Genomic DNA, 24,855 nt, shown 5'->3' on the forward strand with positions numbered 1-24,855 from the left:
GTGATGGGCAGTGTGTGCGTGATGGGCAGTGGGTGATGGTCAGTGTGTGGGTGATTGTCAGTGTTTGGGTGATGGGCAGTGGGTGATGGGCAGTGTGTGGTGGGTGATGGGCAGTGTGTGGGTGATGGGCAGTGTTGTGGGTGATGGTCAGTGTGTGGGTGATGGTCAGTGGGTGATTGGCAGTGTGTGGGTGATGGTCAGTGTTTGGATGATGGGCAGTGGGTGATGGGCAGTGTGTGGTGGGTGATGGGCAGTGTGTGGGTGATGGGCAGTGGGTGATGGGCAGTGTGTGGTGGGTGATGGGCAGTGTGTGGGTGATGGGCAGTGTGTGGTGGGTGATGGGCAGTGTGTGGGTGATGGGCAGTGTGTGGGTGATGGGCAGTGTGTGGGTGATGGGCAGTGTATGCCTGATGGGCAGTGTGTGGTGGGTGATGGGCAGTGTGTGGGTGATGGGCAGTGTGTGGTGGGTGATGGGCAGTGTGTGTGTGATGGGCAGTGTGTGGGTGATGGGCAGTGTATGGGTGATGGGCAGTGTGTGGTGGGTGATGGGCAGTGTGTGGGTGCTGGGCAGTGTGTGGTGGGTGATGGGCAGTGTGTGCGTGACGGGCAGTGTGTGGGTGATGGGCGGTGGGTGACGGGCAGAGTGTGGGTGATGGGCAGTGTGTGGGTGATGGACAGTGTGTGGTGGGTGATGGGCAGTGTGTGGATGATGGGCAGTGTGTGGGTGTTGGGCAGTGTGTGGGTGTTGGGCAGTGGGTGATGGGCAGTGTGTGGGTGATGGGCAGTGTGTGGGTGTTGGGCAGTGTGTGGGTGTTGGGCAGTGGGTGATGGGCAGTGTGTGGGTGATGGGCAGTGTGTGGGTGTTGGGCAGTGTGTGGGTGTTGGGCAGTGTGTGGTGGGTGATGGGCAGTGTGTGGGTGTTGGGCAGTGTGTGGGTGTTGGGCAGTGTGTGGGCGATGGGCAGTGTGTGGGTATTGGGTAGGGTGTGGGTGTTGGGCAGTGTGTGGTGGGTGATGGGCAGTGTGTGCTGGGTGATAGGCATTGTGTTGGTGATGGGCAGTGCGTGTGGTGTGCAGTGTGTGGGTGATGGGCAGTGTGTGGTGGGTGACGGGCAGTGTGTGGGTGATGGGCAGTGTGTGGCTGACGGGCAGAGTGTGTGGTCGGTGATGGGCAGTGTGTGGGTGTTGGGCAGTGTGTGTGGGTGATGGGCAGTGTGTGTGGGTGATGGGCAGTGTGTGGGTGATGGCCAGTGTGTGAGTGATGGGCAGTGTGTGGCTGACGGGCAGTGTGTGGTGGGTGATGGGCGGTGTGTGGGTGATGGGCGGTGTGTGGTGGGTGACGGACTTTGTGTGGGTGATGGGCAGTGTGTGGCTGACGGGCAGTTTGTGGTGGGTGATGGGCAGTGTGTGGGTGTTGGGCAGTGTGTGTGGGTGATGGGCAGTGTGTGTTGGTGATGGGCAGTGTGTGGGTGATGGGCAGTGTGTGTGGGTGATGGGCAGTGTGTGGGTGATGGGCAGAGTGTGGGTGATGGGCAGTGTGCGGGTGATGGGCAGAGTGTGGGTGATGGGCAGTGTGAGGGTGATGGGCAGTGTGTGGGTGACGGGCAGTGTGTGGTGGGTGATGGGCAGTGTGTGGCTGACGGGCAGTGTGTGGTGGGTGATGGGCAGTGTGTGGTGGTGACGGGCAGTGTGTGGTGGGTGATGGGCAGTGTGTGGGTGATGGGCAGTGTGTGGGTGATGCGCAGTGTGTGGTGGGTTATGGGCAGTGTGTGTGTGATGGGCAGTGTGTGGCTGAAGGGCAGTGTGTGGGTGATGGGCAGTGTGGTGGGTGACGGGTAGTGTGTGGGTGACGGGCAGTGTGTGGCTGACGGGCAGTGTTTGGGTGATGGGCTGTGTGTGGTGGGTGATGGGCAGTGTGTGGGTGATGGGCAGTGTGTGGCTGACGGGCAGTGTGTGGGTGATGGGCAGTGTGTGGGTGATGGGCAGTGTGTGGGTAATGGGCAGTGTGTGGGTGATGGGCAGTGTGTATGTGATGGGCAGTGTGTGGGTGATGGGCAGTGTGTGGGTGATGGGCAGTGTGTGGGTGATGGGCAGAGTGTGTGTGATGGGCAGTGTGTGGGTGATGGGCAGAGTGTGGGTGATGGGCAGAGTGTGGGTGATGGGCAGTGTGGTGGGTGATGGGCAGTGTGTGGGTGATGGGCAGTGTGTGGGTGATGGGCAGAGTGTGGGTGATGGGCAGAGTGTGGGTGATGGGCAGTGTGGTGGGTGATGGGCATTGTGTGGGTGATGGGCAGAGTGTGGGTGATGGGCAGTGTATGGGTGATGGGCAGTGTGTGGTGGGTGACGGGCAGTGTGTGGGTGATGGGCATTGTGTGGGTGATGGGCAGTGTGTGGGTGATGGGCAGTGTGTGATGGGCAGTGGGTGATGGGCAGTGTGTGGTGGGTGATGGGCAGTGTGTGGGTGATGGGCAGTGTGTGGGTGACGGGCAGTGTGTGGATGATGGGCAGTGGCTGTTGGGCAGTGTGTGGTGGGTGATGGGCAGTGTGTGTGCGATGGGCAGTGTGTGGGTGATGGGCAGTGGGTGATGGGCAGTGTGTGGTGGGTAATGGGCAGTGTGTGTGTGATGGGCAGTGTGTGGGTGATGGGCAGTGTGTGGTGGGTGATGGGCAGTGTGTGGGTGATGGGCAGTGTGTGGGTGATAGGCAGTGTGTGGTGTGTGATGGGCAGTGTGTGGGTGATGGGCAGTGTGTGGGTGATGGGCATTGTGTGGGTGATGGGCAGTGTGTGGGTGATGGGCAGTGTGTGCGTGATGGGCAGTGGGTGATGGTCAGTGTGTGGGTGATTGTCAGTGTTTGGGTGATGGGCAGTGGGTGATGGGCAGTGTGTGGTGGGTGATGGGCAGTGTGTGGGTGATGGGCAGTGTTGTGGGTGATGGTCAGTGTGTGGGTGATGGTCAGTGGGTGATTGGCAGTGTGTGGGTGATGGTCAGTGTTTGGATGATGGGCAGTGGGTGATGGGCAGTGTGTGGTGGGTGATGGGCAGTGTGTGGGTGATGGGCAGTGGGTGATGGGCAGTGTGTGGTGGGTGATGGGCAGTGTGTGGGTGATGGGCAGTGTGTGGTGGGTGATGGGCAGTGTGTGGGTGATGGGCAATGTGTGGGTGATGGGCAGTGTGTGGGTGATGGGCAGTGTATGCCTGATGGGCAGTGTGTGGTGGGTGATGGGCAGTGTGTGGGTGATGGGCAGTGTGTGGTGGGTGATGGGCAGTGTGTGTGTGATGGGCAGTGTGTGGGTGATGGGCAGTGTATGGGTGATGGGCAGTGTGTGGTGGGTGATGGGCAGTGTGTGGGTGCTGGGCAGTGTGTGGTGGGTGATGGGCAGTGTGTGCGTGACGGGCAGTGTGTGGGTGATGGGCGGTGGGTGACGGGCAGAGTGTGGGTGATGGGCAGTGTGTGGGTGATGGACAGTGTGTGGTGGGTGATGGGCAGTGTGTGGATGATGGGCAGTGTGTGGGTGTTGGGCAGTGTGTGGGTGTTGGGCAGTGGGTGATGGGCAGTGTGTGGGTGATGGGCAGTGTGTGGGTGTTGGGCAGTGTGTGGGTGTTGGGCAGTGGGTGATGGGCAGTGTGTGGGTGATGGGCAGTGTGTGGGTGTTGGGCAGTGTGTGGGTGTTGGGCAGTGTGTGGTGGGTGATGGGCAGTGTGTGGGTGTTGGGCAGTGTGTGGGTGTTGGGCAGTGTGTGGGCGATGGGCAGTGTGTGGGTATTGGGTAGGGTGTGGGTGTTGGGCAGTGTGTGGTGGGTGATGGGCAGTGTGTGCTGGGTGATAGGCATTGTGTTGGTGATGGGCAGTGCGTGTGGTGGGCAGTGTGTGGGTGATGGGCAGTGTGTGGTGGGTGACGGGCAGTGTGTGGGTGATGGGCAGTGTGTGGCTGACGGGCAGAGTGTGTGGTCGGTGATGGGCAGTGTGTGGGTGTTGGGCAGTGTGTGTGGGTGATGGGCAGTGTGTGTGGGTGATGGGCAGTGTGTGGGTGATGGCCAGTGTGTGAGTGATGGGCAGTGTGTGGCTGACGGGCAGTGTGTGGTGGGTGATGGGCAGTGTGTGGGTGATGGGCGGTGTGTGGTGGGTGACGGACTTTGTGTGGGTGATGGGCAGTGTGTGGCTGACGGGCAGTTTGTGGTGGGTGATGGGCAGTGTGTGGGTGTTGGGCAGTGTGTGTGGGTGATGGGCAGTGTGTGTTGGTGATGGGCAGTGTGTGGGTGATGGGCAGTGTGTGTGGGTGATGGGCAGTGTGTGGGTGATGGGCAGAGTGTGGGTGATGGGCAGTGTGCGGGTGATGGGCAGAGTGTGGGTGATGGGCAGTGTGCGGGTGATGGGCAGTGTGTGGGTGACGGGCAGTGTGTGGTGGGTGATGGGCAGTGTGTGGCTGACGGGCAGTGTGTGGTGGGTGATGGGCAGTGTGTGGTGGTGACGGGCAGTGTGTGGTGGGTGATGGGCAGTGTGTGGGTGATGGGCAGTGTGTGGGTGATGCGCAGTGTGTGGTGGGTTATGGGCAGTGTGTGTGTGATGGGCAGTGTGTGGCTGAAGGGCAGTGTGTGGGTGACGGGCAGTGTGGTGGGTGACGGGTAGTGTGTGGGTGACGGGCAGTGTTTGGGTGATGGGCTGTGTGTGGTGGGTGATGGGCAGTGTGTGGGTGATGGGCAGTGTGTGGCTGACGGGCAGTGTGTGGGTGATGGGCAGTGTGTGGGTGATGGGCAGTGTGTGGGTAATGGGCAGTGTGTGGGTGATGGGCAGTGTGTATGTGATGGGCAGTGTGTGGGTGATGGGCAGTGTGTGGGTGATGGGCAGTGTGTGGGTGATGGGCAGAGTGTGTGTGATGGGCAGTGTGTGGGTGATGGGCAGAGTGTGGGTGATGGGCAGAGTGTGGGTGATGGGCAGTGTGGTGGGTGATGGGCAGTGTGTGGGTGATGGGCAGTGTGTGGGTGATGGGCAGAGTGTGGGTGATGGGCAGAGTGTGGGTGATGGGCAGTGTGGTGGGTGATGGGCATTGTGTGGGTGATGGGCATTGTGTGGGTGATGGGCAGTGTGTGGGTGATGGGCAGTGTGTGATGGGCAGTGGGTGATGGGCAGTGTGTGGTGGGTGATGGGCAGTGTGTGGGTGATGGGCAGTGTGTGGGTGACGGGCAGTGTGTGGATGATGGGCAGTGGCTGTTGGGCAGTGTGTGGTGGGTGATGGGCAGTGTGTGTGCGATGGGCAGTGTGTGGGTGATGGGCAGTGGGTGATGGGCAGTGTGTGGTGGGTGATGGGCAGTGTGTGTGTGATGGGCAGTGTGTGGGTGATGGGCAGTGTGTGGTGGGTGATGGGCAGTGTGTGGGTGATGGGCAGTGTGTGGGTGATAGGCAGTGTGTGGTGTGTGATGGGCAGTGTGTGGGTGATGGGCAGTGTGTGGGTGATGGGCATTGTGTGGGTGATGGGCAGTGTGTGGGTGATGGGCAGTGGGTGATGGGCAGTGTGTGGGTGATGGGCAGTGTGTGGGTGATGGCCAGTGGGTGATGGGCAGTGTGTGGGTGATGGGCAGTGTGTGGGTGATGGGCAGTGGGTGATGGGCAGTGTGTGTTGGGTGATGGGCAGTGTGTGTGTGATGGGCATTGTGTGGGTGATGGGCATTGTGTGGGTGATGGGCAGTGTGTGGGTAATGGGCAGTGGGTGATGGGCAGTGTGTCGGTGATGGGCAGTGTGTGGGTGATGGGCAGTGGGTGATGGGCAGTGTGTGGGTGATGGGCAGTGTGTGGGTGATGGGCAGTGGGTGATGGGCATTGTGTGGGTGATGGGCAGTGTGTGGGTGATGGGCTGTGGGTGATGGGCAGTGTGTGGGTGATGGGCAGTGTGTGGCTGTTGGCAGTGTGTGGGTGATGGGCAGTGTGTGGTGGGTGATGGGCAGTGTGTGTGTGATGGGCAGTGTGTGGGTGATGGGCAATGTTTGGTGGGTGATGGGCAGTGTGTGGGTGATGGGCAGTGTGTGGGTGATGGGCAATGTTTGGTGGGTGATGGGCAGTGTGTGTGTGATGGGCAGTGTGTGTGTGATGTGCAGTGTGTGGGTGTTGGGCAGTGTGTGTGGGTGATGGGCAGTGTGTGGGTGATGGGCAGTGTGTGGGTGATGGGCAGTGTGTGGCTGACGGGCAGTATGTGGTGGCTGATGGGCAGTGTGTGGCTGACGGGCAGTGTGTGGTGGGTGATGGGCAGTGTGTGGTGGGTGACGGGCAGTGTGTGGTGGGTGATGGGCAGTGTGTGGGTGATGGGCAGTGTGTGGGGGATGCGCAGTGTGTGGGTGATGGGCAGTGTGTGGTGGGTGATGGGCAGTGTGTGGGTGATGGGCAGTGTGTGGTTGGTGACGGGCAGTGTGTGGGTGATGGGCAGTGTGTGGCTGACGGGCAGTATGTGGGTGATGTGCTGTGTGTGGTGGGTGATGGGCAGTGTGTGGGTGATGGGCAGTGTGTGGCTGACGGGCAGTGTGTGGGTGATGGGCAGTGTGTGGGTGAAGGGCAGTGTGTGGGTAATGGGCAGTGAGTGGGTGACGGGCAGTGTGTGGCTGACAGGCAGTGTGTGGGTGATGGGCTGTGTGTGGGTGATGGGCAGTGTGTGGGTGATGGGCAGTGTGTGGGTGATGGGCAGAGTGTGGGTGATGGGCAGTGTGGTGGGTGATGGGCAGTGTGTGGGTGATGGGCAGTGTATGGGTGACGGGCAGTGTGTGGTGGGTGATGGGCAGTGTGTGGTGGGTGACGGTCAGAGTGTGGGTGATGGGCAGTGTGTGGGTGATGGGCAGTGTGTGGGTGATGGGCATTGTGTGGGTGATGGGCAGTGTGTGGGTGATGGGCAGTGGGTGATGGGCAGTGGGTGATGGGCAGTGTGTGGTGGGTGATGGGCAGTGTGTGGGTGATGGGCAGTGTGTGGGTGACGGGCAGTGTGTGGAGGATGGGCAGTGGCTGTTGGGCAGTGTGTGGTGGGTGATGGGCAGTGTGTGTGTGATGGGCAGTGTGTGGGTGATGGGCAGTGGGTGATGGGCAGTGTGTGGTGGGTGATGGGCAGTGTGTGTGTGATGGGCAGTGTGTGGGTGATGGGCAGTGTGTGGTGGGTGATGGGCAGTGTGTGGGTGATGGGCAGTGTGTGGGTGATAGGCAGTGTGTGGTGTGTGATGGGCAGTGTGTGGGTGATGGGCAGTGTGTGGGTGATGGGCATTGTGTGGGTGATGGGCAGTGTGTGGGTGATGGGCAGTGGGTGATGGGCAGTGTGTGGGTGATGGCCAGTGTGTGGGTGATGGCCAGTGGGTGATGGGCAGTGTGTGGGTGATGGGCAGTGTGTGGGTGATGGGCAGTGGGTGATGGGCAGTGTGTGTTGGGTGATGGGCAGTGTGTGTGTGATGGGCATTGTGTGGGTGATGGGCATTGTGTGGGTGATGGGCAGTGTGTGGGTGATGGGCAGTGGGTGATGGGCAGTGTGTGGGTGATGGGCAGTGTGTGGGTGATGGGCAGTGGGTGATGGGCAGTGTGTGGGTGATGGTCAGTGTTTGGGTGATGGGCAGTGGGTGATGGGCAGTGTGTGGTGCGTGATGGGCAGTGTGTGGTGGGTGATGGGCAGTGTGTGGGTGATGGGCAGTGTTGTGGGTGATGGTCAGTGTGTGGGTGATGGTCAGTGGGTGATTGGCAGTGTGTGGGTGATGGTCAGTGTTTGGATGATGGGCAGTGGGTGATGGGCAGTGTGTGGTGGGTGATGGGCAGTGTGTGGGTGATGGGCAGTGGGTGATGGGCAGTGTGTGCTGGGTGATGGGCAGTGTGTGGGTGATGGGCAGTGTGTGGTGGGTGATGGGCAGTGTGTGGGTGATGGGCAGTGTGTGGGTGATGGGCAGTGTATGCCTGATGGGCAGTGTGTGGTGGGTGATGGGCAGTATGTGGGTGATGGGCAGTGTGTGGTGGGTGATGGGCAGTGTGTGTGTGATGGGCAGTGTGTGGGTGATGGGCAGTGTATGGGTGATGGGCAGTGTTTGGTGGGGGATGGGCAGTGTGTGGGTGCTGGGCAGTGTGTGGGTGATGGGCAGTGGGTGATGGGCAATGTGTGGGTGATGGGCAGTGTGTGGGTGATGGGCAGTGGGTGATCGGCATTGTGTGGGTGATGGGCAGTGTGTGGGTGATGGGCAGTGGGTGATGGGCAGTGTGTGGGTGATGGGCAGTGTGTGGCTGATGGGCAGTGTGTGGGTGATGGGCAGTGTGTGGTGGGTGATGGGCAGTGTGTGTGTGATGGGCAGTGTGTTGCTGATGGGCAATGTTTGGTGGGTGATGGGCAGTGTGTGGGTGATGGGCAGTGTGTGGGTGATGGGCAATGTTTGGTGGGTGATGGGCAGTGTGTGTGTGATGGGCAGTGTGTGGGTGATGGGCAGTGTGTGGGTGATGGGCAGTGTGTGGGTGATGGGCAATGCTTGGTGGGTGATGGGCAGTGTGTGGGTGATGGGCAGTGTGTGGGTGATGGGCAGTGGGTGGTGGGCAGTGTGTGGGTGATGGGCAGTGGGTGATGGGCAGTGTGTGGTTGATGGGCAGTGTGTGGGTGATGGGCAGTGGGTGATGGGCAGTGTGTGGGTGATGGGCAGTGTGTGGGTGATGGGCAGTGTGTGGGTGATGGGCAGTGGGTGATGGGCAGTGTGTGGGTGTTGGGCAGTGTGTGGGTGATGGGCAGTGTGTGGGTGATGGGCAGTGTGTGGGTGATGGGCAGTGTGTGGTGGGTGATGGGAGGTGTGTGGGTGATGGGCAGTGTGTGGTGGGTGACGGGCAGTGTGTGGGTGATGGGCAGTGTGTGGGTGATGGGCAGTGTGTGGGTGTTGGGCAGTGTGTGGGTGATGGGCAGTGTGTGGGTGATGGGCAGTGTGTGGTGGGTGATGGGAGGTGTGTGGGTGATGGGCAGTGTGTGGTGGGTGACGGGCAGTGTGTGGGTGATGGGCTGTGTGTGGGTGATGGGCAGTGTGTGGGTGATGGGCAGTGTGTGGGTGATGGGCAGTGTGTGGTTGGTGATGGGCAGTGTGTGGGTGATGGGCAGTGTGTGTCGTGGGTGATGGGCAGTGTGTGCGTGACGGGCAGTGTGTGGGTGATGGGCAGTGGGTGATGGGCAGAGTGTGGGTGATGGGCAGTGTGTGGGTGATGGACAGTGTGTGGTGGGTGATGGGCAGTGTGTGGGTGATGGGCAGTGTGTGGGTGTTGGGCAGTGTGTGGGTGTTGGGCAGTGGGTGATGGGCACTGTGTGGGTGATGGGCAGTGTTTGGGTGTTGGGCAGTGTGTGGGTGTTGGGCAGTGGGTGATGGGCAGTGTGTGGGTGTTGGGCAGTGTGTGGGTGTTGGGCAGTGTGTGGTGGGTGATGGGCAGTGTGTGTGGGTGATGGGCAGTGTGTGGGTGATGGGCAGTGTGTGTGTGATGGGCAGTGTGTGGCTGACGGGCAGTGTCTGGTGGGTGATGGGCAGTGTGTGGGTGATGGGCAGTGTGTGGTGGGTGACGGGAAGTGTGTGGGTGATGGGCAGTGTGTGGCTGACGGGCAGTGTGTGGTGGGTGATGTGCAGTGTGTGGGTGTTGGGCAGTGTGTGTGGGTGATGGGCAGTGTGTGTGGGTGATGGGCAGTGTGTGGGTAATGGGCAGTGTGTGGGTGATGGGCAGTGTGTGGCTGACGGGCAGTGTGTGGTGGGTAATGGGCAGTGTGTGGCTGACGGTCAGTGTGTGTTGGGTGATGGGCAGTGTGTGGTGGGTGACGGGCAGTGTGTGGTGGGTGATGGGCAGTGTGTGTGTGATGGGCAGTGTGTGGGTGATGGGCAGTGTGTGGTGGGTTATGGGCAGTGTGTGTGTGATGGGCAGTGTGTGGGTGATGGGCTGTGTGTGGGTGATGGGCAGTGTGTGGGTGATGGGCAGTGTGTGGGTGATGGGCAGTGTGTGGTGGGTTATGCGCAGTGTGTGTGTGATGGGCAGTGTGTGGGTGATGGGCAGTGTGTGGGTGATGGGCAGTGTGTGGTGGGTGACGGGCAGTGTGTGGGTGATGGGCCGTGTGTGGCTGACGGGCAGTGTGTGGGTGATGGGCTGTGTGTGGTGGGTGATGGGCAGTGTGTGGGTGATGGGCAGTGTGGTGGGTGATGGGCAGTGTGTGGGTGATGGGCAGTGTGTGGGTGATGGGCAGAGTGTGGGTGATGGGCAGTGTGTGGGTGATGGGCAGTGTGTGGGTGATGGGCAGTGTGTGGGTGATGGGCAGAGTGTGGGTGATGGGCAGTGTGGTGGGTGATGGGCAGTGTGGTGGGTGATGGGCAGTGTGTGGGTGATGGGCAGAGTGTGGGTGATGGGCAGTGTATGGGTGACGGGCAGTGTGTGGTGGGTGATGGGCAGTGTGTGGTGGGTGACGGGCAGTGTGTGGGTGATGGGCAGTGTGTGGGTGATGGGCAGGGTGTGGGTGATGTGCATTGTGTGGGTGATGGGCAGTGTGTGGGTGATGGGCAGTGGGTGATGGGCAGTGTGTGGGTGATGGGCAGTGTGTGGGTGATGGGCAATGTGTGGGTGATGGGCAGTGGGTGATGGGCAGTGTGTGGTGGGTGATGGGCAGTGTGTGGGTGACGGGCACTGTGTGGTTGATGGGCAGTGGTTGTTGGGCAGTGTGTGGTGGGTGATGGGCAGTGTGTGTGTGATGGGCAGTGTGTGGGTGATGGGCAGTGGGTGATGGGCAGTGTGTGGTGGGTGATGGGCAGTGTGTGTGTGATGGGCAGTGTGTGGGTGATGGGCAGTGTGTGGTGGGTGATGGGCAGTGTGTGGGTGATGGGCAGTGTGTGGGTGATGGGCATTGTGTGGGTGATGGGCAGTGTGTGGGTGAAGGGCAGTGGGTGAAGGGCAGTGTGTGGGTGATGGGCAGTGTGTGGGTGATGGGCTGTGGGTGATGGGCAGTGTGTGGGTGATGGGCAGTTTGTGGGTGATGGCCAGTGGGTGTTGGGCAGTGTGTGGTGGGTGATGGGCAGTGTGTGTGTGATGGGCATTGTGTGGGTGATGGGCATTGTGTGGGTGATGGGCAGTGTGTGGGTGATGGGCAGTGGGTGATGGGCAGTGGGTGATGGGCAGTGTGTGGGTGATGGGCAGTGTGTGGGTGATGGGCAGTGGGTGATGGGCAGTGTGTGGGTGATGGGCAGTGTGTGGGTGATGGGCAGTGGGTGATGGGCATTGTGTGGGTGATGGGCAGTGTGTGGGTGATGGGCAGTGGGTGATGGGCAGTGTGTGGGTGATGGGCAGTGTCTGGCTGATGGGCAGTGTGTGGGTGATGGGCAGTGTGTGGTGGGTGATGGGCAGTGTGTGTGTGATGGGCAGTGTGTGGGTGATGGGCAATGTTTGGTGGGTGATGGGCAGTGTGTGGGTGATGGGCAGTGTGTGGGTGATGGGCAATGTTTGGTGGGTGATGGGCAGTGTGTGTGTGATGGGCAGTGTGTGGGTGATGGGCAGTGTGTGGGTGATGGGCAGTGTGTGGGTGATGGGCAATGTTTGGTGGGTGATGGGCAGTGTGTGGGTGATGGGCAGTGTGTGGGTGATGGGCAGTGGGTGATGGGCAGTGTGTGGGTGATGGGCAGTGGGTGATGGGCAGTGTGTGGGTGATGGGCAGTGTGTGGGTGATGGGCAGTGTGTGATGGGCAGTGTGTTGGTGATGGGCTGTGTGTGGGTGATGGGCAGTGTGTGGGTGATGGGCAGTGTGTGGGTGATGGGCAGTGGGTGATGGGCAGTGTGTGGGTGATGGGCAGTGTGTGGGTAATGGGCAGTGTGTGGGTGATGGGCAGTGTGTGGGTGATGGGCAGTGTGTGGTGGGTAATGGGCAGTGTGTGGGTGATGGGCAGTGTGTGGTGGGTCACGGGCAGTGTGTGGGTGATGGGCAGTGTGTGGGTGATGGGCAGTGTGTGGGTGATGGGCAGTGTGTGGTGGGTGATGGGCAGTGGGTGATGGGCAGTGGGTGATGGGCAGTGGGTGATGGGCAGTGGGTGATGGGCAGTGTGTGGGTGATGGGCAGTGGGTGATGGGCAGTGGGTGATGGGCAGTGTGTGGGTGATGGGCAGTGTGTGGGTGATGGGCAGAGTGTGGGTGACGGGCAGAGTGTGGGTGATGGGCAGTGTGTGGGTGATGGACAGTGTGTGGGTGATGGGCAGTGGGTGATGGGCAGTGTGTGGGTGATGGGCAGTGTGTGGTGGGTTACGGGCAGTGTGTGGGTGATGGGCAGTGTGTGGGTGATGGGCAGTGTGTGGGTGATGGGCAGTGTGTGGGTGATGGGCAGTGTGTGGGTGACGAGCAGTGTGTGGTGGGTGATGGGCAGTGTGTGGGTGATGGGCAGTGTGTGGGTGATGGGCAGTGTGTGGTGGGTGATGGGCAGTGTGTGGGTGACGAGCAGTGTGTGGTGGGTGATGGGCAGTGTATGGGTGACGGGCAGTGTGTGGTGGGTGATGGGCAGTGTGTGGTGGGTGACGGGCAGTGTGTGGGTGATGGGCAGTGTGTGGGTGATGGGCAGGGTGTGGGTGATGGGCAGTGTGTGGGTGATGGGCAGTGGGTGATGGGCAGTGTGTGGGTGATGGGCAGTGTGTGGGTGATGGGCAATGTGTGGGTGATGGGCAATGTGTGGGTGATGGGCAGTGGGTGATGGGCAGTGTGTGGTGGGTGATGGGCAGTGTGGGTGACGGGCACTGTGTGGTTGATGGGCAGTGGTTGTTGGGCAGTGTGTGGTGGGTGATGGGCAGTGTGTGTGTGATGGGCAGTGTGTGGGTGATGGGCAGTGGGTGATGGGCAGTGTGTGGTGGGTGATGGGCAGTGTGTGTGTGATGGGCAGTGTGTGGGTGATGGGCAGTGTGTGGTGGGTGATGGGCAGTGTGTGGGTGATGGGCAGTGTGTGGGTGATGGGCATTGTGTGGGTGATGGGCAGTGTGTGGGTGATGGGCAGTGGGTGATGGGCAGTGTGTGGGTGATGGGCAGTGTGTGGGTGATGGGCTGTGGGTGATGGGCAGTGTGTGGGTGATGGGCAGTTTGTGGGTGATGGCCAGTGGGTGTTGGGCAGTGTGTGGTGGGTGATGGGCAGTGTGTGTGTGATGGGCATTGTGTGGGTGATGGGCATTGTGTGGGTGATGGGCAGTGTGTGGGTGATGGGCAGTGGGTGATGGGCAGTGGGTGATGGGCAGTGTGTGGGTGATGGGCAGTGTGTGGGTGATGGGCAGTGGGTGATGGGCAGTGTGTGGGTGATGGGCAGTGTGTGGGTGTTGGGCAGTGGGTGATGGGCATTGTGTGGGTGATGGGCAGTGTGTGGGTGATGGGCAGTGGGTGATGGGCAGTGTGTGGGTGATGGGCAGTGTCTGGCTGATGGGCAGTGTGTGGGTGATGGGCAGTGTGTGGTGGGTGATGGGCAGTGTGTGTGTGATGGGCAGTGTGTGGTTGATGGGCAATGTTTGGTGGGTGATGGGCAGTGTGTGGGTGATGGGCAGTGTGTGGGTGATGGGCAATGTTTGGTGGGTGATGGGCAGTGTGTGTGTGATGGGCAGTGTGTGGGTGATGGGCAGTGTGTGGGTGATGGGCAGTGTGTGGGTGATGGGCAATGTTTGGTGGGTGATGGGCAGTGTGTGGGTGATGGGCAGTGTGTGGGTGATGGGCAGTGTGTGGGTGATGGGCAGTGGGTGATGGGCAGTGTGTGGGTGATGGGCAGTGGGTGATGGGCAGTGTGTGGGTGATGGGCAGTGTGTGGGTGATGGGCAGTGGGTGATGGGCAGTGTGTTGGTGATGGGCTGTGTGTGGGTGATTGGCAGTGTGTGGGTGATGGGCAGTGTGTGGGTGATGGGCAGTGTGTGGGTGATGGGCAGTGGGTGATGGGCAGTGTGTGGGTGTTGGGCAGTGTGTGGGTAATGGGCAGTGTGTGGGTGATGGGCAGTGTGTGGGTGATGGGCAGTGTGTGGTGGGTAATGGGCAGTGTGTGGGCGATGGGCAGTGTTTGGTGGGTGACGGGCAGTGTGTGGGTGATGGGCAGTGTGTGGGTGATGGGTAGTGTGTGGGTGATGGGCAGTGTGTGGTGGGTGATGGGCAGTGGGTGATGGGCAGTGGGTGCTGGGCAGTGGGTGATGGGCAGTGGGTGATGGGCAGTGTGTGGGTGATGGGCAGTGGGTGATGGGCAGTGGGTGATGGGCAGTGTGTGGGTGATGGGCAGTGTGTGGGTGATGGGCAGAGTGTGGGTGACGGGCAGAGTGTGGGTGATGGGCAGTGTGTGGGTGATGGACAGTGTGTGGGTGATGGGCAGTGGGTGATGGGCAGTGTGTGGGTGATGGGCAGTGTGTGGGTGAGGGGCAGTGTGTGGGTGATGGGCAGTGTGTGGGTGACGGGCAGAGTGTGGGTGATGGGCAGTGTGTGGGTGATGGGCAGTGTGTGGGTGATGGGCAGTGGGTGATTGGCAGTGTGTGGGTGATGGGCATTGGGTGATGGGCAGTGTGTGGGTGATGGGCAGTGTGTGGGTGATGGGCAGTGTGTGGGTGATGGGCAGTTTGTGGGTGACGGGCAGTGTGTGGATGATGGGCAGTCGCTGATGGGCAGTGTTTGGGTGATGGGTAGTGTGTGGGTGACGAGCAGTGTGTGGTGGGTGATGGGCAGTGTGTTGGTGATGGGCAGTGTGTGGGTGATGGGCAGTGTGTGGGTGACGAGCAGTGTGTGGTGGGTGATGGGCAGTGTGTGGGTGATGGGCAGTGTGTGGGTGATGGGCAGTGTGTGGTGGGTGATGGGCAGTGTGTGGGTGACGAGCAGTGTGTGGTGGGTGATGGGCAGTGTGTGGGTGATGGGCAGTGTGTGGGTGATGGGCAGTGTGTGGTGGGTGATGGGCAGTGTGTGGTGGGTGATGGGCAGTGTGTGGGTGATGGGCAGTTTGTGGGCGATGGGCAGTGTGTGGTGGGTGATGGGCAGTGTGTGGGTGATGGGCAGTGTTTGGGTGATGGGCACTGTGTGGGTGATGGGCAGTGTGTGGTGGGTGATGGGCAGTGTGTGGGTGATGGGCAGTGTGTGGGTGAGGGGCAGTGTGTGGGTGATGGGCAGTGTGTGGTGGGTGATGGGCAGTGTGTGGTGGGTGATGGGCAGTGTGTCGTGGGTGATGGGCAGTGTGTGGGTGATGGGCAGTGTGTGGGTGATGGGCAGTGTGTGGTGGGTGATGGGCAGTGTGTGGGTGATGGGCAGTGTGTGGTGGGTGATGGGCAGTGTGTGGGTGATGGGCAGTGTGTGGTGGGTGATGGGCAGTGTGGTGGGTGATGGGCAGTTTGTGGGTGATGGGCAGTGTGTTGGTGATGGGCAGTGTGTGGGTGATGGGCAGTGTGTGGGTGATGGCAGTGTGTGGGTGATGGGCAGTGTGTTGGTGATGGGCAGTGTGTGGGTGATGGGCAGTGTGTGGGTGATGGCCAGTGGGTGATGGGCAGTGTGTGGGTGATGGGCAGTGTGTGGGTGATGGGCAGTGTGTGGATGATGGGCAGTGTGTGGGTGATGGCCAGTGGGTGATGGGCAGTGTGTGGGTGATGGGCAGTGTGTGGGTGACGGGCAGTGTGTGGGTGATGGGCAGTGTGTGGGTGATGGCCAGTGGGTGATGGGCAGTGTTTGGGTGATCGCCAGTGTGTGGGTGATCGCCAGTGGGTGATGGGCAGTGTGTGGGTGATGGGCAGTGTGTGGGTGATGGCCAGTGGGTGATGGGCAGTGTGTGGGTGATGGCCAGTGGGTGATGGGCTGTGTGTGGGTGATGGGCAGTGGGTGATGGGCAGTGTGTGGGTGATGGGCAGTGTGTGGGTGATGGGCAGTGTGTGTGGGTGATGGGCAGTGTGTGGGTGATGGGCAGTGTGTGGTGGGTGATCGGCAGTGTGTGGGTGACGGGCAGTGTGTGGTGGGTGATGGGCTGTCATTTTTAACACCTCGATCAACTCTCCCCTTAACCTTCTCTGCTCTAAAGAGAACAATCCCAGCTTTTCCAGTGTCTCCACTGAAGTCCCTCATCTCTGGACTCTTTCCAGTAAATCCCCTTCGTGCCCTCTCCAATGTCTTGACATCTTTCCTAAAGATCGGTGCCCAAATTTAGAGAAAATACTCCAACTGAGACCTGACCATTGTTTTATAAAGACTTAACATCACTTCCTGGCTTTTGAACTCTAATGATCAAGCCACGGATATATTTTGCTTTATTAACAGCCTTCTTAACTTGTCCTTCCCCCATGGTCTCTCTGCACTCCCTTTAAAATTATACCTCCCCTCATTCTTCTCACTAAAATATATCACTTCACACTTCTCTGCATCAGGTTTAATCTGCCACGAGTCTGCATGTTTTCCAGTCTCGGTGTGCCCCCCTGAAGTCTGTTACTATCCTCTTCACTGTTCACTACATTTCTGAGTTTCATGTCATCTATAGATTTTGCAATGATGCCCTGTATCCAAATCCGGTACCTGTATCAACATTGGCTGAGCTGCAATACCTGCCCAAAATTCACCCACAAAGACTGACCACAGACCTTAGTATACTGTGAAATGTTTTTATCTTTGAACCTCACACTATTTAAGGTCTGAGGATTGTTGAGCTGAAGTAAGTCGGAGATGTTTCCTAAGCGAAGGCCCAGAGAATGAAGAACAGGACACAATGGTGGGTGTCATGTGCTGGTCCGAATTCACCAGTTTACCCAACTGGTAAAGCTTTCTCTCTCTTTGCAGATGTGAACGAGTGTGAGACTATTGAAGGTGTCTGTGGCTCAGCAGTCTGTGAGAATGTGGGTGGTTCATTTTTCTGTCTTTGCCCGAATGAAAATGAAGAGTTTGAACCAAGGACAGGACAGTGCAATCGACGAGCTGTCCACGGTACGTATATTGGCTGCTGATTTCTCTCCTGTCCACTCTGTATCTGTAAAGACCAGGGTAATCTCCCTCTCTGGAAAGCGATACTGAGGTGTATGTCCCAATTCACATCCACACGTTTGTGGCATCTTTTGTCAGATTCACTCAAGGCTGGTTTCTGAGAACGTCGTTGTAGTGGATGCTCCTACTCCTGAGAAAACTCCTCCGACTCGGGGTTAACAGATAAAGCCCAAGTCTCCTGCTGTACATCACTGACCAGTGAGGCAGCTCCTGGTGAATTCAGATGAAGGGAGTAGTGGAATCGGAAAGAGAATCCTAGTATAATGTACGAGCATACAAATATACATACGAATTAGGAGCAGGAGGAGGCCACTCAGCCCCTCGAGCCTGCACTGCCATTCAATAAGATCTTGGCTGTTTTGATTGTAACCTCTACCCCATGTTCCTGCTTACCCCTGATAACCCCTGAGCCCCTTGTTAATCAAGGATCTATCCAGCTCTGCCGTAAAAATATTCAAAGACTCTGCTTCCACTGCCTTTTGATCAAGAGAGTTCCAAAGACTCTCTCTGAGAGAAAACATTTCTCATCTCTGCCTTAAATGAGCGACCCCTTATTTTTAAACAGTGACCCCTAGATCTAGATTCTCCCACAAGAGGAAACATCCTCTCCACATCCACCCTGTCAAGTCCCCTCAAGATCTTAAATGTTTTAATCAAGTCATCTCTCACTCTTCTAAATTCCAGTGGATACAAACCTAACCTGTCCAGCCTTCCCTCATAAGACAACACGCCCATTCCTGGTCTTAGTCTAGTAAACTTTCTCTGAACTGCTTCTAATGCATTTACATCCTTCCTTAAATAAGACCAATACTCCAGATGTGGTTTCACTAGTGCCCTGTACAACTGAAGCATAACCTCCCTACTTTTGTCATCAATTCCCCTCAAAATAAACAATAACATTCTATTTGCTTTCCTAATTACCTGCTGTACCTGCAACTGGCCTTTTGTGATTCATGCACTAGGACCCCCAGATCCCTCTGAATCTCAGAGCTCTGCAATCTCTCACCATGTAGATAATAAGCTTCTCTTTTATTCATCCTGCCAAAATGAACAATTTCACATTTGCCCACATTATTCCCCATTTGCCAGGCCTTTGCTCACTCAATTAACCTATCTATGTCCCTTATGTCCTCTTCACAATTTACTTTCCTACTTATCTTTGTGTCATCAGCAAATTTAGCCAACATTCCCTCAGTCCCTTCATCCAGTCATTTATATAAATTGTAACAAAGTTGAGGCCCCAGCACTGATCCCTGTGGCACACCACTCGACACATCCTGCCAACCAGAAAAAGACCCATTCATGCCAACTCTCTGCTATCTGTTAGCCAGCCAATCTTCTATCCATGCCAATATATTTCCCCCTACACCACGAGCATTTATTTTCTGCAATAGCCTTTGATGTGGCATTTTATCAAATGCCTTCTGGAAATCTAAATACAGTACATCCACCAGTTCCCCTTTATCCACAGCACATGTGACTCCTTCAAAGAATTCCAATAAATTGGTTAAACATGATTTTCCTTTTACAAAACCATGTTGGGTCTGCCCGATTGTCTTGAATTTTTCTAAGTGCCCTGTATAACACCTTTAATAATTGTTTCTAACATTTTCCCTATGACAGATGTTAGGCTAACTGGCCTATAGTTCCCTGCTTTCTGTCTCCTTCCTTTTTTGAATAAAGGAGTTATATTTGCTATTTTCCAATCTAGTGGAATCTTCCCCAAATCTAGAGAATTTTGGAAAATTAAAACCAGTGCATCAACTATCTCACTAGCCACTTCCTTCAAGACCTTAGGGTGAAGTCCATCCGGACCTGGGGATTTGTCAGCACCACAGCCACAAAAATGTCTACTCATACATTAAAGGTACAGAATGATATAAGCAAACATTCCATAGAAGATAAGTTCGAGGAGAGGGTACACCAGACATAAATAGTGTAAGAGCTGAGAATGGATTCTGGTGTTTTGCTCAATAATCTTTGGGCATTGAGGAGTGTCAATACAGAACTTTCTTTCAATGGAGAGATGCAAGGTTAAATGTAAGATTTAGAATAGAGGGGGCTGGAACCTCCTGGCAGTTTGCATTTGCTTCAATTCACTTGCAGGATTTGTGATTGAGACAGAAATAACGTGAACATTGAGGATTAAACTGGATGGGTGGATGATGAAAAAATGGATGAAAGGATAGAGAGCAGAGAGGGCTAATGTGATTAGACTTATTTGCTTGTGTGGAGGATAAATACCAATGTGTACAGGTTGGTCTGAATGGTCCTATTTCTGTGGGGATGTGTGTGTGTAAATGGATAGGGCAGAGTTGGTGATAGGGACACTATCCGTGAAGTTAATGGATGAGTTGATTCTCTTTATCTTTTGATGCCCTTGCCTTTTTTCAGCACGACCAATGTTCCTGGGAGAATCCACAAGGGAGGAGAATGAGTGTTACTACAATCTAAATGATGTCCAGCTGTGTGAGAACATTCTGGCCCGGAATGTAACAAGGCAGGAATGCTGTTGTACTGTCGGGGAGGGCTGGGGAAGAGAGTGCAAAATCTACCAATGCCCTGTGTCTGGCTCAGGTAAGACCAGGTACACTAAACTAGAATTAACCCTTACAGTCACTTCCCAGCTCACAACAATTCAAACAGCCAGGCAGATAAAATCCATTCCATCTCCTCTTATCCTATAGCATCAACAGAGGGCACAAGTTCAACAGTAATAAAAAGTGAATTTATCAGAAAAGGTCAAGGTTAAGCTTTTTAGGCCCAGAGAGGCTGCAATAAGAGCTCTTACTGAGGCGTGTTAGATAGTTAAAGGTAACCAGAACATAAGAAACAAGAGCAGGAATAGACCATTCAGCCCCTCAAGCCTGCTCTGCCATTCAATACTATCATTAACTTTCTCCCACTATTTCATTTTCTCACCCAACCCCCGTTTCCCTTGGTTCCCTGGGGGACCAAAAATCTACCGATCTCGGTATCGAACATAATCAATGATGGAGCATCCAAAACCCTGGGAGAATCCAAAGATTCACAACCCTCTGAGTGAAGAAATGTATCCTCATTTCAAACCTAAATAATCAACCCCTTATCCTTAGACTGTGCCCCCATGTTCTACATTCCCTGACCAGCAGAAACAAGCTCTCAGTGTCCACCCTATCAAACCCCTTCAGAATTTTGTAGCTTTCAATGAGAACTTCAGAGAATATAAGCCCAGTTTACTCAGCCTCTCATTATAGGACAACCCCTTCATCCCAGGCACCAATCTAGCGAACCTTCGCTGCACTGCCTCCAATGGAAGTATATCCTTCCTTTAAATTTAAAAACAAATGCAAGAATAGGATGAAGCAACAGCTTCCATCAAATAAAAGGTTCATTTCAAACAAACATTGAAACACTCTTCAAGCAGTAATCAATGCTGGATTTCCAGTGAAATAGTGAGAGTGAAAATCATAAATTAGTTTAACAAACAATAAGATAATAGCAGGGGGCGAGAGGGTCTATCTCAATGGGTGAACAAAAATCCCTAATATCCTCAGAGAGCAACTCATCAAGCTGAAACTTCAATTATTTCAGTCTCCAGACCTGCCGAATATTTCCAGAATTTTGTTTTCATTCTGCAGTAACACTGTTTGCCTGCGGATGGCGCAGTAACTGAAACAAAAGCAAAATCCTGCAGATGCTGGAAAACTAAAGTAAAATAGAAAATATTGGAAACACTCAGCAGGTTTGGTAGCATCTGTGGAGAGAGACAGAGTTAATGTTTCAGGTCAATGACTTTTCATCAGAACGAGTAAGTACAGAAGCAGGGAAAGGGGTGGGGGAAGAACAAGAGAGAAGCTAAGTGATATGTTGGAGGGCAGGAAAGATTAAATGACAAGAGGAACAATGGTGCAAGACAAAAGGAGATGGTAATGGTAAAAGTCAAAAAACACAAGACGTGTCTGACTGGAAACAGCAGAATCATAACAACAGCTACACAGCTACTGCCCCCCAAAAAATGGGAGCAGAGGTTAGGCTCTGCAATTGTTAAATTCAATACTGAGTCTGGAACCCTAGCCCTAACCTTTATGCTACTATCAGCACCTTCTTTAGTCTTTAACCGTTACCATTAACACTACCTTTGTCTTGAGTACGTGACATCTTTCTCAATCTCTCCTGAGCTCCCGCCTATCCCTGACCTTCTATTTTGCTCCACCTGCTCCACTCCCTCTTAAACAGTATAAAATCCATCACATTTCTACCTCCTTTCAGCTCTGAAGAAGTCAGACGGAGTTCAAACATTAACTCTGTTTCTCTCTCCACAGATGCTGCCAGACCCGCTGAGTTTTCCAGCATTTTCTGTTTTTATTTCAGCTTTCCAGCATCTGCAGTATTTTGCTTTTATTTAACTGAGTCAGGAAATTTGTAAAGTATCTAATTGAAATGCTGTATCATGAAAATATGTTGAGCTTCATTGGAACAGTGCAGGAGACTGAGGATAGAGAGGTCAGAGTGGGAATCGGGCAGAGAGCTAAAATGAAGGTGAACCAAGGGCTGCTTCCCAAAAAAATCAGCCTGCTGATAATGATGAAAATTCTGTGTACACACTGCCACTATCTACAAGGCACAAGTCAGGAGTGTGATGGAATACTCTCCACTTGCCTGGATGAGTGCAGCTCCAGCAACACTCAAGAAGTTCAACACCATCCAGGACAAAGCAGCCCGCAGACCAGCACCCCAGCCCCCACCTTAAACATTCACTCCCTCCACCACCGACGCACACTGGCAGCAGTGTGTATCATCTACAAGATGCACTGCAGTAGCTCATCAATGCTCCTTTGACAACACCTTCCAAACCCACGACTTCCAACACCTTGAAGGACAAGGGCAGCAGATAAATGGGAACACCACCACCTGGAAGTTCCCCTCCAAGTCACTCACCATCCTGACTTGGGAATATATCGCCGTTCCTTCACTCTCGCTGGCTCAAAATCCTGGAACTCCCTCCCTACCAGCACAGTGGGTGTACCTACACCACATGGACTGCAGCGGCTCAAGAAGGCAGCTCACCACCACCTTCTCAAGGGCAACTAGGGATGGGCAATAAATTTTGAGATTACCAGTGACACCTACATCCTTAAGAATCAATGGTTAACAGATTGCAGAATTCAGTGTCCATTGTACCTGTGTATTTTTCCTCATCTGTATCTTGCCTTTGTTACAGATGAATATCAGTCTCTGTGCCCTCAGGGGCAAGGATTCCTCTCCATCCCACAGTCTTCTTTTGGAAGGAACTACAAAGGTGAGTTTGCTGCTGGTGATAGGTGTCAGGAAACTCAGAATAATGTTCTTGCCTCTCTGGGAAGTTTTCAGAAGCTGTCTGATTGAAACACTGATTCTCTAATTCTGTCACCACCAGAGATGAATCACAAGCTTCATTTGAGGCCTGGCCCCTGCTCCTTGGTCTGTCCATTCTCAAGGCCTTGTAAAAAAAAATTGTTTCAGCCATAACCTGACTTCCCCTCCACTTCCGTTTGGAATGAATGGTGCTGTATCCATTAAAGTGCAGTTGCAAAGTTTCTCAGTTCCCTTGTAAAAAACAGGTTTCTTGTCATCTGTTCCTCTCTCTCCCCAAAGAAGGAAACCCAACCACGACTCACTCAAAATGACATTTCACATTCGCAACACTTGGTTGTCACCACAGGATGGCAGCAGTGCAGCAGAAATGTGATCATCTCGAGTATCTGCAGCATTTAGACCAGAGATTCTTGTATAATTTCATTTCCTGATGGTGGTGATATCTTTGGGTAGAGTTACGTAGTGAGCGATCCTTACCCTGCTGAATGAAAAAACAACACTGTACAGTTACACAGTGAGCGACTCTTAATAACCACTGACTCTGTACAGTGTACTCTGTACACTGACTCTGTACATTCTGGCCCCTGAAAACATTCTGGTAATAGTACTGAAGACTTGGAATCATACCTAGCACAAAGGAAGATGGTTGTGGTTGTTGGAGGTCAGTCATCTCAGCTCCAGGACATCACTGCAGGAGTTCCTCAGGGTAGTGTCCTAGGCCCAACCATCTTCAGCTGCTTCATCAATGACCTTCCTTCCATCATAAGGTCAGAAGTGGGGATGTTCGCTGATGATTGCACAATGTTCAGCACCATTCACGACTCCTCAGATACTGAAGCAGTCCATGTCCAAATGCATCAAGACCTGGACAATATCCAGACTTGGGTAATAATTGGCAAGTAACCTTCATACCACAGATGTGCCAGGCAATGTCCATCTCCAACAAGAGTGAATCTAACCATTGCCCCTTGACAATCAATGGCATTATCATCACTGAATCCCCCACTATCAACATCCTGGGGGGGTAGCGTTGACCAGAAACTGAACTGGACTAGCCATATAAATACTGTGGCTACAAGAGCAGGTCAGAGGCTAGGAATCCTGTGGCGAGTAACTCACCTCCTGACTCCCCAAAGCCTGTCCACCATCTACAAGGCACAGGTCAGAAGTGTGATGGAATACTCCCCACTTGCCTGGATGAGTGCAATAGCACTCAAGAAACTTGACACCATTCCCGACAAAGCAACCCGCTTGATTGGCACCCTATCCACAAATATTTACTTCTTCCACCACCGACGCACAGTAGCAGCAGTGTGTGTACCACCTACAAAATGCACTGCAGGAACTCACCAAGGCTCCTTAGATAGCACCTCCCAAACCCACGATTGCTGCCAACTGGAAGGACAAGGGCAGCAGATAGATGGGAACACCACCACCTGGAAGTTCTGCTCCAAGTCACTCACCATCCTGATTTGGAAATATATCACTGTTCCTTCACAGTCGCTGGGTCACAATCCTGGAACTCCCTCCCTAAGAGTGATGCAGGCTTACCTACACCAGATGGACCGCAGCGGTTCAAAAAGGCAGCTCACCACCACCTTCTCAAAGGAAATTAGGGATGGGCAATAAATGCTGGCCCAGCCAGTGACCCACATCCTACGAATGAATAAAAAAGATACACAGTGAGTGATCCTTACCCTGCTGAATATACAATGACTCTGTACAGTTGCAGTGAGTGATCCCTACTCTGCTGAATAAACATTAACTCTGTATAGTTGCACAATGAGTGATCCTTACCCTGCTGAATAAACACTGACTCTGTACATTTACACAGTGAGTGATCCTTGCCCTGCTGAATCAGCAGTGGCTCTGTCCAGTTACAGTGAGTGATCCTTATTCTAAATAAACAGTGTCTCTGTACAGTTACAGTCAGTGACCCTTATCTTGAATAAACAGTGACTCTGTCTGGTTACAGTGAGTGACCCTTATCCTGAATAAACAGTGACTCTGTACAGTTACAGTGAGTGATCCTCACCCTGAATAAACAGTGGCACTGTACAGTTACACAGTGAGTGACACTTATCCTGAATAAACAGTGGCTCTGTACAGTTACACAGTGAGTGACACTTATCCTGAATAAACAGTGACTCTGTACAGTTACAGTGAGTGACCCTTATCCTGAATAAACAGTGACTCTGTACAGTTACAGTGAGTGACCCTTATCCTGAATAAACAGTGACTCTGTACAGTTACACAATGAGTGACCCTTATCCTGAATAAACAGTGACTCTGTACAGTTACAGTGAGTGATCCTCACCCTGAATAAACAGTGGCACTGTACAGTTACACAGTGAGTGACACTTATCCTGAATAAACAGTGGCTCTGTACAGTTACAGTGAGTGACCCTTATCCTGAATAAACAGTGACTCTGTACAGTTACAGTGAGTGACCCTTATCCTGAATAAACAGTGACTCTGTACAGTTACAGTGAGTGACCCTTATCCTGAATAAACAGTGGCTCTGTACAGTTACAGTGAGTGACCCTTATCCTGAATAAACAGTGACTCTGTCCAGTTACAGTG

The 24,855-nt window shown here is 54.6% G+C and overlaps 1 protein-coding gene across 5 annotated transcripts in view; it reads left to right on the forward strand.

Annotated features, from left to right (window-relative positions):
* LOC121272639 (latent-transforming growth factor beta-binding protein 1-like) overlaps nt 1-24,855 on the forward strand; it is a 754,836-nt gene that overhangs the window by 700,133 nt on the left and 29,848 nt on the right. For all 5 annotated transcript variants that reach the window (XM_041179326.1, XM_041179327.1, XM_041179328.1 and 2 more), the window contains 3 exons: nt 16,735-16,878; nt 19,330-19,512; nt 22,139-22,216. In XM_041179326.1, the coding sequence (XP_041035260.1) occupies nt 16,735-16,878; nt 19,330-19,512; nt 22,139-22,216 (405 nt within the window). The remainder of the gene's footprint in view (nt 1-16,734; nt 16,879-19,329; nt 19,513-22,138; nt 22,217-24,855) is intronic.

This window comes from Carcharodon carcharias, chromosome 34, assembly GCF_017639515.1.
Source record: "Carcharodon carcharias isolate sCarCar2 chromosome 34, sCarCar2.pri, whole genome shotgun sequence".
NCBI lineage: Eukaryota > Metazoa > Chordata > Chondrichthyes > Lamniformes > Lamnidae > Carcharodon > Carcharodon carcharias.